This window comes from Pyrus communis, chromosome 12 (genome assembly GCF_041283825.1).
Source record: "Pyrus communis isolate YQ-2024b chromosome 12, ASM4128382v1, whole genome shotgun sequence".
Classification (NCBI taxonomy): Eukaryota; Viridiplantae; Streptophyta; class Magnoliopsida; order Rosales; family Rosaceae; genus Pyrus; species Pyrus communis.
In genome coordinates, this window is record NC_142576.1 from 12,783,415 (window position 1) to 12,795,520 (window position 12,106).

Below are 12,106 nucleotides of genomic sequence, written 5' to 3' on the forward strand. Positions count from 1 at the left end.
AACAAGGAAAGTCTCTTCATCTTCTTCTTCATCTGCAGGATTCAAACATCCGCAGGTTAAACTCAAATTAGTGAGAAGCTTAATTCTCAACAATACATTTGATCGAACATTCATGTCCCCAGGCACAGATGCATGTCTACAGATCCCGACTTTAGGGTTATGTGGTGCAAATTAGGGCAGGTTAGGCTTCCACTCTGAGGATTTAAAGTGATTTGAAGATAACCATCACAAATAATTCCTTTCAACAAGTAGATTTACATAATAGCAAACTAAATGTTAATCTTGGTGGCAAGAGAAGCTATCTCCTTACCTTTGACAATTTTAACAATACAGGGACTTGCAGATATTACAGAGACCACAACTACACAAAAATAAGCTAAGTAGCAGCAGCGATGCGCAGCGAGATAATGCAGATGAAAACTGATACAGAAACGAGGAATGGCTTTGTCAATCAGGCCAGCCCGTCTTCAGTGGTGACGAGAGAAGGCGAAAGCGAATTGCGGGACTCATCATAGTCTTCTCCGAGTGGGGATCTCTCGACTCGGATGTCCTCAATCATCTTAGCTACTTCGGACATTGTAGGCCTCTTCTCAGGCTGAGGCACCACACAAGCCAATCCCACATGGAGCATTGCAACAAGCTCCTCCTCAATGTTCTTGTACCTCAGAAGTTCTTGATCAAACACCTCCCCGGTCCACTCCTCCTTCACCACAGACCTCACCCATTTCGGAAGGTCCACGGCGTCCTCCTCCTCTTCCACACGGGGATGGGCGGGAGAAGGGTACTGGGATGGAGCTCTCCCCGTTAGAACCTCCAGAAGCAAGACTCCGAAGCTGTACACGTCCGCCTTCTGAGATAGCCTCTTGACCTCCGCCTGCTCAGGAGCTCGGTATCCTCCCAATCTTGCAATGGCGTGAACCGGGTTGAGAAGCAGAGAGAGGCCGAAGTCGGAAATGCAAGCGACGCCATTCTTGTCAAGAAGGACATTGGAAGACTTGACATTGCCATGCGGTACTTTAGCAGAGCTGTATTCCGCATGAATCCTGGCAAGGCCACGAGCCGCACCCAACACCAAGCTGATCCTTGTAGTCCAATCCAGTGGAATTCTACCCGGACCCCGATTCCCTTAATTACATCCAAAGAAATCATCAAAAATCAAACAAAATGCCAGATGTGCCCTAAACTGAACACTAAACTCTATTAATGACTAAAGTGGATTATATTACAGTAAATCGTATTAGACTCAAACTGCATTATAATGAATGAAATCTTATGTACTAGTTCAATTAGTAAATGAAACTGTAAGTAGTGGTCAAATTATGGACATGTTAAAGACTTCAAACTTACGCAAGTGGCCCTTTATCATAATGAAGATAAGGTGTTGAGCCCTTACATGACGGTGAGGGTTAAAATTCTGTCAATAGCTAATCTATAAAAAAAAAAAAAGACTTCAAGCTTACTTTTGTCTTCCACTCAAAACTCAAGGGGTCTTGAGTGCATGGATACGCAAATTGAGGTAAAGGGGTGTCAAAAAAGGCTTCGGTGTATTGCTAAAATAATCATTTTTAAGTATAACAAGTGTCTTATTGTTATGTCGTCAATATCTAATTGCAATTATTGGTGTCGATGTTTAATTTTGATGGGTTGAACTGTTGAGCATTGTAGCAAACGGGCTACGGATGCAACAACATGCATGTTGATATGAAAAAGCAATAGGAATAATATATTACCATGCAGAAGTGAGTGCAAGCTTCCATTAGGGAGATAATCATAGACAAGAAGCTTCTCTTCCTTGGCATAGTAATAAGCACTCAGCCTCACCACATTGGGATGCTTCACCTTTCCAATCACATCCATGTACTGCTCAAACTCCTTCCTCTCGCACGGGTTCGCGTCCTTGAGCCGCTTCACAGCCATGGTGCTCCCGTCGTCCAGCACCGCCTTGTACACCGTCCCTAGGCTTCCTTTCCCCAACATCTCCGCCGACGCCCGCAGCAAATCCTCCAGCTCAAACTGCTTCCTCCGGTCGAAAAATACCAGCTTGCTCCTGTCCGTTGCATTTGTACCGTCACTGTCCCCGCCACCCCCGCTGTTCGCGTACACCTTCTTCTGATCGCCTCCGTAGCTGCTCCCGCTCCTTCTCTTACCGCTCTCGCTCCCGGCCATCGAACTCGAGCCGCCGCGGTCTCTCGCGCTGTAGTGGGCCACGATGAATGACACGACCACCAGCATGGCCACGCAATTCGCGATCACGATCGCAACGATTGCGCCGGGGCTCAGCCCCTTCCTCCGTTGCTTCTTGTTCGGCTCGTTTGGGCTCGTCGTCTGAGGCAATTGGCTTGGATTTGACGGCACCGTTTCGGATGAAGCCGCCGAGGGCGGATCGCGAGTGCCGGTGAATGAACAAGCCGGCAAGGGGCTCGGCCCGCACAGCCCTTCATTCCCGGAAAAGCTTTCATCGCCGAACTTCTTCAACAGACCCTCCGGCAGCCTTCCGTACAATTCGTTGTTGGTGAAATTGAGCTCCTTGAGGTCGGCAAGGGAGGCGGAGAGGTCGGGGACTTCGCCGGAGAGGGCGTTGTTCTGGAGGCGGAGCGTTAGGAGCCTGGTCAGGTGGGTGAGATTGTCTGGAACGGGTCCCCGGAGGTTGTTGTCGGAGAGGTCAAGGCGGAGGAGTCGCCGGAGGGAGGAGATCTCCGACGGAATTTCGCCGGAGAGGTCGTTGCCTGCGAGGTAGAGGAGCTTGAGCTTGGTGCAGTTGACGAGAGGAGAAACGGTGCCATTGAGGCGGTTGTTGTGGAGGTCGAGGAGGCGGAGCTGGTCGAGAGAAGCGAGGGAGTCGAGTGGGCCCCGGAGGTTGAGGGAAGGGAGGAAGAGAGCGACTACGCGGTCTTTATTGGTGGAGCATCGGACTCCAGCCCAGCCGGGGGTGCATGCATCGGAGCCGGTCCAGTTGGAGCGGAGGTAGCCGTGGCTGTCGGTCTGAAGGCGGAATTGGTCGAGGGCCCAGGTGTCGTTAGGTGGCGGAGATGAGAGTGAGGAGTGGGCGGAGGCCAAGAGAAGAAGTGAGAGAGTGAGGAACGCAAAAGGCTTGTTTTTCTTCATGGTTTTTTTGCTTAATTAGGCGGGAAGAGCGAGTGAAATATGACTAAAGACTAAAGAGAAGTGTCTGTTTTTAAAAAGCAAAAGAAATATGACTAAAGGACTAAAGAGAGTGAGTGAGAGTGAGACGCCCTCCTCTTTGTCTATGAATTTGAAAAGAGAGAGGGGGAGGGGGAGGGAGAGAGAGATAGGAGATTAAGTGGGGTGGGGGAAATATATGAGTAGTTTCTCTTTTTTTTTTAAATTTTTAGTTACTTTTTGTTATTTGATAATTGAAATGATATGATTAGGGAATATGGTGTCCTTTGAGAGAGAGAGAGAGAGAGAGAGAGAGAGAGAGAGAGAGAGAGAGAGAGAGATGGATGGAGGAGGAGTATGATTAAAGAGAGAAGGGGCATGGTTGTATGAATGATTGCTGTTCTCCACTCCTTCCTTCCAGATGGAATGAGTAAAGGCTTTGGAGAGCAGGGTGGTGTCTCCTTTTTCACTTTTCTCTTGGCCAAGTGAAATGAGAATGGGGACCCTAAAAAGGAGCACCATGGTATGGCAAAGCAACCAAAATTATAAGGAGATAATAAATGACTTTGTATGTTTTTAGTAAATAATTTGTATGTGAGTTAAGATTGTGATCTGAAGGTCGGTAGAAAATGATATCTTATCAGAAGCAAAGCAAATATTGTTTTTTTTTTTAATCACAAGCAATCGAGTCTAATAACTGATTGTAAACTTTGACATACATAATTTAATAATTTGTATTGCAACAATCAAAATGCCATGAGTAGTCAAGCTAATATATATAATCAGTATCGCCATTGCTGATTATGGCTACCTAGCTAGTTAATTTTGTACACAAAGAAGCAGGCAACACTGATCATTTACTACCACTTGAAACTCTTTGGGTGCCATTCAGTCATTGACAAGAGTAGCTAGCTAGGCTCACCAAACTGCTATATATTCATTTATCCATCAATCAAATTATCATATCAAACCTTTGACTGGCCTCTCTCAGACTGTATAAAAATTTTATAGTGCTACGGAACATGGAATTTTTTCGGGCATTTTAATTTTTAGGTCTTGATTTTTGTATTTTAAATAAAGTTTAGGGTTTAGAGTTTCAGGCAAACCCTCACAACGTGGCGAAGGGAGGATATTAGAGGAAACAGTGAGTGGAGATTCCCCAACGGAAGGCCGGGTGAGGGGAGACCTTCACGTCCGATTCCGAGGGCAGGGATATCCCGACCCTACTATCATTATGCATTTGCAATGTTACTTGGTTTAACTCTATCCTCTACATATAAGCTAAGAGTGCCTGGGTTGATAAGAAAAACTTTAATGGAATTGCTAATGGGGATATATACGTTTATATATACAGATATGTATGTTTCCTTCTCTTTTTCTTTCTCTCATTCTCTCACTTGATAATTAAGTGGGGTGATGGTAGAATGAGAGAGGGGATATTATTGAACACAAAACATTAAACATGCATGCATGATTTATAATCATCTTGACATTGGACTACCTTTTGAGGCTTTTACATAAAGAAGAAGGTCCATATATATATACACATAATTCAGTTTTGCCTGCTGTTGCTCATTGTCTCATGGATGCATGATAGATCCTTCCTTTTTCCAGATCACCAAAGCAAAAGCTTGGTACGACTTTGAGTCTTAAGAAAGCAAAGTTGCTCTCTACCTACCAAATCCTAAATTTACCATCTTTACCAGCAAAAAAAGCACCAAAACATGATTAGATTGCTGTCCTATATATAACCATTGAACTGACCAATCAGTTTCTTTGTAACAATTGCATGCATACAATTTATTGGAGTGCGGAATGCTACAGGATACTGGATCCATCACAAAAATGAGTAAAAAGTTTAACATGTATAGCACTACTCTGCGACCTCAAATTTGATAAAGAAATTTACCTAAAGAAAACTAAATAAATTTTTGTCGTTCGGAGCTTTTAGTGAAATTATTCCTCGTTATTGTCCTGAATTTATTTTCTTAAATTCTTCATTATGTAATATTTATTCCTCTCTATCATGATTAGGCATTTCCCTGCATCTGTGCTTTCATTTAAGTAGTACCAGTATAATTGCCAAGTGCATTGTCCTAAGAAGTTTGCTAGCATGGAGTTTTGACGACACAAATAACATACCCAATAACTAATTAAGGAAACTATTTAACAGTTTAATTGTTCCATTAGTCCTAATTAAATTCATATATGCAAATCTTACTGCCACATATATGATTACCCAGCTTACCTGTGCATTTCCCTGTTGTCAGGAATCATCTTGAGACGTACGCAGTTGATACTGTCTCGAAAACTGAAGGACATGCTTACAGGCTAAAAACTCTCTCTCTCTCTCTCTCTCTCTCTCTCTCTCTCTCTCTCTCTCTCTCTTCTTTTTTACTTTTTTTGCTTCATGTTTTTGGTTTGTTTTTGTATTTAATTATGAAACATGCATAAAAGAAAGAAGAAGGCTTTGCTTCTCATGATAGAGAAATTTCATTTAAATTTACTAAGTGATCAATTTACAGAATTTCGTGTTTATAATAAAAATGATTCATATATAAATTCTTTTTCAAAATTATCTCTAAAAAAAAATCAATTAAAATTATAATTGTTTAGTCAATCAATTGTAAAAAATACATAAACAGTTCGTAATTCTTTTATTAAATCTTCACATCTATTTTTATATAGATCGATAATGAAACAATTTATATTTAATTGATTTTTTTACAAAGCTAAATTTTACAAAATAAGTCATAATATAAACCATTCCAATCTGTATAAAGTTCCACGAACCAAGCACGTCGTAGGTTAATGAGGAGCTCCACTTTATTTGGTGAGGAGCCAAGTTTATTTAAAAAAAAAAAAATAGGAGAGACTGAAGGCGTGATTGGCGTTCCAATTTGCCTCATACACTTGCTGAATCAGCAAACAAAAAGCAGACAAAAGCTGTACTAAATAAGCAAAAAGCAAAAGAGTCAAAGGACAAAAGCTTATTAGAAAATGAGGATGAGGATCCCATATGGAGGGATCTTCATATCTGGTTGGTCATCGTATATTATGCGATCAATTTTTGTTAAATATTATTTATATTTAATTTTAAATAATAAAATTTAAATGATTTCTGACTGCACAATATGAACGGTTAGTATGTGAGAATATCTAAGATCTCCACCATTCCTCATCCAGAAAATGAGACAACGAGAGCAGTGGTTTTTGTATGTTTAAGAAGTTCCAGGTACAAATTAAGGCCAAAGTTAGAAGATTCAATTCCTGTATTGTTTCCTTGGAGAGCATGTGTGTTTCAACTTTCAACTTGGGCTATGGATTTTATGTGAAAGTCAGAAGAGGCAAAGTACTAATAATCTTAAATAATCAAGAAAATATGTTTTCTCATTATTTATTTATTTATTAATAAACGATATTAGTTACATTAAAAGAAAGAGGATGCTCTTAGCCTTACAATGAGTTAGTAATAATGTGGTTCAAAATCGTATTTTGTGATAATTGAATCTAAGATCTCTTATGTGAAGAAAACACTAGACCGTAGTACTAAGCGACAATATGTTTTTTATTATTCAAAAGAAAATATAATATTCAAAGAAGAAACAAAATACATGGTTTGGATTCCAAACTTTGGAATAAATATACAAGCTGTACAGAGCAGGCTTTACCAATTACCCATCTTCTTATAAGCCAACCTTACAAAACTTCCTAACATTCCAATGCCGAATAATTTTTTATAGAACAGTGATTTTCTTATACAATTTTTAGCTTTTCACACTCTCTTTTTTATTTATGTTAGTCAAATTGAATAAATCAAACGAAATCAACAGTCAGGATAAAACAGGAGTATGTAAGACGCTAGAAAGAGTGTGTCTTTATTATTTTCCTTTTTAATATCATCATTAGAATATATATATATATATATATATATGTGTGTGTGTGTGTGTGTGTGAGAGACAGCCCGTCCCAGAAATGTTTAAAACGTACGCGTGAAAAGACGATTTTACCCCCAGTTTGATTCCTTTACGTTTTGTGTTACGTTTTTGTGTTTTGTTGGCATGTTTGGAGCCACACACACTTTCCCACACTCCACCACCTTTCCTCCTGTTTCCTGCACCTGTCCCGAGTGCCCAGTTCCCTTCCCATTTTCCTTCAAACGTACGGACACACCCACAAACCCATTGAACTTCCACAGATCGAAGAAACCAAGGCCATATTCATGCTTGTGAGGCTTGTAGGAGTCCAACCATACCTTTTTCAGGTGAGAATACCCCCGTTTTCACGTTGAACTCACGATGCCCGATTTCGATACTGTTCATGCACACGTGATTTCTCATGTTTTAGGAAATTTCAAGCTTGTAGGAAGCTTGGTGAGGTCCCTAGGAGGCTCGGGGTGGTTCGTTTGAAGGTTTTGGACGTCGGGATCACTAGTTTCGAAGTTGGCCGGAGTTGGGTTGATTTTGCAGGTGAGATTTCGTGGATTTTAGCCCTTGAAAGTAGTATGATTGTGTTCCTCTAGTTCTAAGCTTCATTTTGGTACCAATTTTGTGAAATTTGGGTGAAAAACGAAGAAGATATCAAAGTTTGAAAATTTCCCAGTTTTCCGGCGCCGGCGACGGCGCCGGAGAAGACGACGGAATATTCCGTCAAGTCTGACGGAATATTCCTGACGCCGTTGACGGAAACCGTTAGGGATAACGGAATATTCCCTTACGGCGTCAGTTGACGTCGTCAGCGTGCCAGGCACGTGCCTGCGCGTGGCCGGCGCGTGGGGGCGCGTGCGGTGGTGAAAAATTATTTTAAAAATATGGGGATGTTCCTGAGGTTGAGTAAATCACGTTGGTGTATTCATACACCCCATTTGAGCATTGTATGAGAAGTTATTTCTAAAGATCGGTTATGTGCTTTAAAATTAACGTTTTTGTAGTTGTTTCGCATATAGGTGATACCTATCCCGAGGACGAGCGTGGTCACTTGAGGCAAGGGGGCTACGACCCTTCCACATACCAGTGAGTGGGCTTTTGGTTTTCCGTATATACCTATATACTTATATTTTACCAGAAATCGATTTAAATGTTTAGTAGTTATATGCCATATATCATTGCCACTTGTTATACGTAGTTACTTGCATTGGTATATATGTGTATGTATTGGTGCTGTGGACGTACAGGTAAGTGCCAGGTAAGTGTAATTCATGTTTACATTCAGTAGTGATTTGAGATGCATAGAGAGCTCATAACCTGCACCCCCGGTGTTAGTGCTCCCGCCCAGAGTAGGGGCACAGTCCTTCACGTGATGTTCACCTCCCGCACCACACGCTCAGCTTGGATCCAAGTTAGGTGCACAGTCCTGTCGTACAGACCACTTTAGGTGGTTCCGACTCGTAGGTGACCCGCGAGTATTCGCCCAGCCTTCACGTGATCGTAGCACTAGAGCGTTTATATGTTACACCCAGGCTTGTCGTACAGACCACTATAGGTGGTTCCGACTCGTGTGCAGGTCTAGTTAGCGAGATTGAGATTTGAACTCTAGATTCAGCCGTACAGGTCACTTTAGGTGACTCCGGCTGCCAGATTATATGACAGTGATATGTTTATACCTAAGCACTTGCATGTTATTCTGAGATCTTGGCTTGGTATATTCTTGAGCATGATTGTTATATTTATATATATGTTTATTTTCTGGGAAGTATACAGGTTTTACGGCGAGGGGTTAGAAGTTATTTACTAAAAGGTTTTCGAAAAGCTTTGTTTTTGCCCACTCACGCTTTTGTTTTGCGCCCCTCCAGGTTCTAGTTGACTAGTAGGTTTGGTGGTTTCCCAGAGGACTTTTCCGGCATTTCTGACAGACGATCACTAGCGTAGGGCCACCTTTGGATGTACTGTTGTCGCATCATTTTTCTTTTGGACTGCTTAGGCTTTATGCTCTGAACTTGTGTCTCACTTACGCTAGCACTTGTTTCTATTACCTTATGTATGCTAGTTTGTAGTTATTCGTACTATTTATATTACTTTTTTGTTAGCTTCCGCACTGTGCACATGGTTACATCACTCTCACGTGACGGCCAGCATGCCCTGATCTCGATCGGGGTGTGTCATGTGTGTGTGTATTTTACATTAAGAAATAAAAAGAATATTACTAAATCGTAGTATTAAATAACTTAATTGAGTGTCACTAAGCTCTTATTTAGGATTACAAAAATATGTACTTATCAACCGTTAAAAAAAGATTATTGAGATTTATTTTTAAAATAGAAAAATAATTGGTGGGGATTTGAATATCAACATTTAAATTCGATTAAACGGCTTTCTTGGAGTTGATGTGAAGAGACATTTTTTCTTATAACCAGTGCATAATTTTAATGGTGTCATTAGTCCATTAAATATTTTACATGCAACCTTATCAGTTGCATGAGTGTCTCTCCACTCCTATGACCTCTATTGCACAGCTAATATATAAACAATTCTAAATTTAGAGGCTGATCAGCTCAATCAGAAGTAGAATGAGAAAAATAAAAATTCTGAAAATTAAAAAGTGTCAATTTTATTTAGAATAATTAAATGACACACCCCAATCTGAATATCCAACGTAGACACTCGAATCGAAGCGTGTTTGTGACAACCTATCCCGGACTTTTCGTACCGTAGGGGTAAAATGATAGTTTTGCCCCTAGTGTGTTTGCTTTGTTGTGTGGTCATTTTGGGTTTTGGTTGACTGATTTTGGACCACACACACACCCACACTCATTTTCCTCTGCTTTCCCTGTCCCGTATCACTGTCTCTCTCTCCCTTTCCTTTCTTCCTTGTACAGACAAGGTCAAACCACTCGAAATCGTGGTAGATCGAGGAAAAAAACTATACATTTGTGCTCGTGAGGTTGTTAGGAGTTCAACCATACCCATTTCAGGTAAGGGAATCTTCGTTTTCAAGTCGAACCCTAGATGTTCAAATCGGGGTACTGTTCATGCACACGTAAATTCATGTGTTTTTGGGAATTTCAAGCTTGTAGGAAGCTTGGTGAGGTCCTTAGGAGGCTCGGGGTGGTTCATTTGAAGGTTTTGGACGTCGGGATCGTGAGTTGCAGGTTTGGCCGGTTTTGGTGGAGTTTTCCCAGCGAGATTCCATTGGTTTTAGTGCTTGAAAGTGGTAAGGATTTGTTCCTCTAGTTGTAAGTTTCATTTTGGTACCAATTTCGTGAAATTTGGGTGAAAAACGAGTGAGATATTAAGTTTAGAAATTTTCCCGGTTTTCCGACGACGACGACGACGGCGCTGGAGTTTGGCCGGAGAAGATGACGGAATATTCCGTCAGTTTGGACGGAATATTCCTAACGGCGTTAATGGAATCTGTTAGACTTAATGGAATATTCCTGACGGCGTGGAGGCACGTGCGGTGTCAGAAAATTATTTAAAAAATATGGGGATGTTCGTGACGTTGAGTAGATCGCGTTGGTGTACTCACACACCCCATTTGAGCATTGTATGAGAAGTTATTTCGTAATGTTGGTTATGTTCTTTAAAATTAACGTTTTTATAGTTGTTTCGCATATCGGTGATACCTATCCCGAGGACGAGCACAGTCACTCGAGGTAAGGGGGTTACGACCCTTCTACATACCAGTGAGTGGGCTCTTGGTTTTCCGTATATACCTATGTACTTGTGTTTTTCCCAGAAAGTGAAATGAATCGTCTATATGTTTTATATGCCATGCATTATGTTTGCCCGTTTAATTATGCATTATTAGTTGCATATATATATATGTTTGGTGCTGCGGACGCACATGTAAGTGCTAGGTAAGTTATGGTTTATGTTTATGTTTATTAGTGATTTGAGATGCATAGAGAGCTCATAACCTGCACCCCCGGTGTTAGTGCTCCCGCCCAGAGTAGGGCACAGTCCTTCACGTGATGTTTACCTCCCGCACCACATGCTCATCTTGGATCCAAGTTAGGTGCACAATCCTATCGTATAGATCACTATAGGTGGTTCCGACTCGTAAGTGATTTGCGATTATTCGCCCAGTCTTCACGTGATCGTAGCACTTAAGCGTACTTATTTACATCCAGTCCTGTCGTACAAACCACTTTAGGTGGTTCCGACTCGTGTGCAGGTATAGTTAGTGAGTTAGAGATTTGAGCTCTAGATTCAGCCGTACAGGTCACGTTAGGTGACTCCAGCTGACAGATTTCATGGCATTGATTTGACATTACCTGAGTCCTTGCATTTCTATGTAGAGGGATCGACATGGCATATTTCTAAGCATGATTTATATATATGTGCATGCTCTATTTTCTGGGAAACTATACAAGTTTTACGACGAGGGGTTAGTACTTTTGATATATGCACATATATATATATCATGCTCAGAAATATGCCATGTCGAATGCCTCTAAACAAAATGCAAGTACTCAGGTAATGTCAAATCAATGCCATGACCTATACGGCTGAATCTAAAGCTCAAATCAATGCCATGCCGGAGTCACCTAACGTGACCTATACGGCTGAATCTAAAGCTCAAATCTCTAACTCACTAACTATACTTGCACACGAGTCGGAACCACCTAAAATGGTCTGTACGACATGACTGGGTGTAAATAATTACGCTCAAGTGCTACGATCACGTGAAAACTGGGTGAATAATCACGGGTCACCTACAAGTCGGAACCACCTATAGTGGTTTGTACGACAAGACTGTGCACCTAACTTGGATCCAAGATGAGCGTGTGGTGCGGGAGGTGAACATCACGTGAAGGACTGTGCCCTACTCTGGGCGGGAGCACTAACACCGGGGGTGCAAGTTATGAGCTCTCTAAGCATCTCAAATCACTACTAAACACAAACATAAACCATAACTTACTTGGCACTTACGTGTGTGTCCGCAGCACCAAACATATATATATATATATATATATATATATATATATATATATATATATATGCAACTAATAATGCATAATTAAATGGGCAAACATAAAGCATGGCAT

General features: G+C 41.3%; 1 protein-coding gene across 1 annotated transcript; it reads right to left on the reverse strand.

Annotated features, from left to right (window-relative positions):
* Nucleotides 1-208: 208 nt before the first annotated feature.
* Nucleotides 209-3,527, reverse strand: LOC137745992 (leucine-rich repeat receptor-like protein kinase PXC1). Its single transcript, XM_068486035.2, has 2 exons — nt 1,731-3,527; nt 209-1,125 (listed from the first exon to the last, which is right to left on the reverse strand). The coding sequence occupies exons 1-2, from the start codon at nt 3,103-3,105 to the stop codon at nt 452-454; spliced, it is 2,049 nt and encodes a 682-aa protein (XP_068342136.2). The 5' UTR covers nt 3,106-3,527; the 3' UTR covers nt 209-451.
* Between the last annotated feature and the right edge of the window lie 8,579 nt (nt 3,528-12,106).

Excerpts from the sequence above, each read along its gene's own strand:
- LOC137745992 (XM_068486035.2), bottom strand. The coding sequence starts at position 3,105 with ATGAAGAAAAACAAGCCTTTTGCGTTCCTCACTCTCTCACTTCTTCTC. Across the intron at positions 1,126-1,730 it reads CTTGCACTCACTTCTGCATG|GGAATCGGGGTCCGGGTAGA; the intron begins GTAATATATTAT and ends GATGTAATTAAG.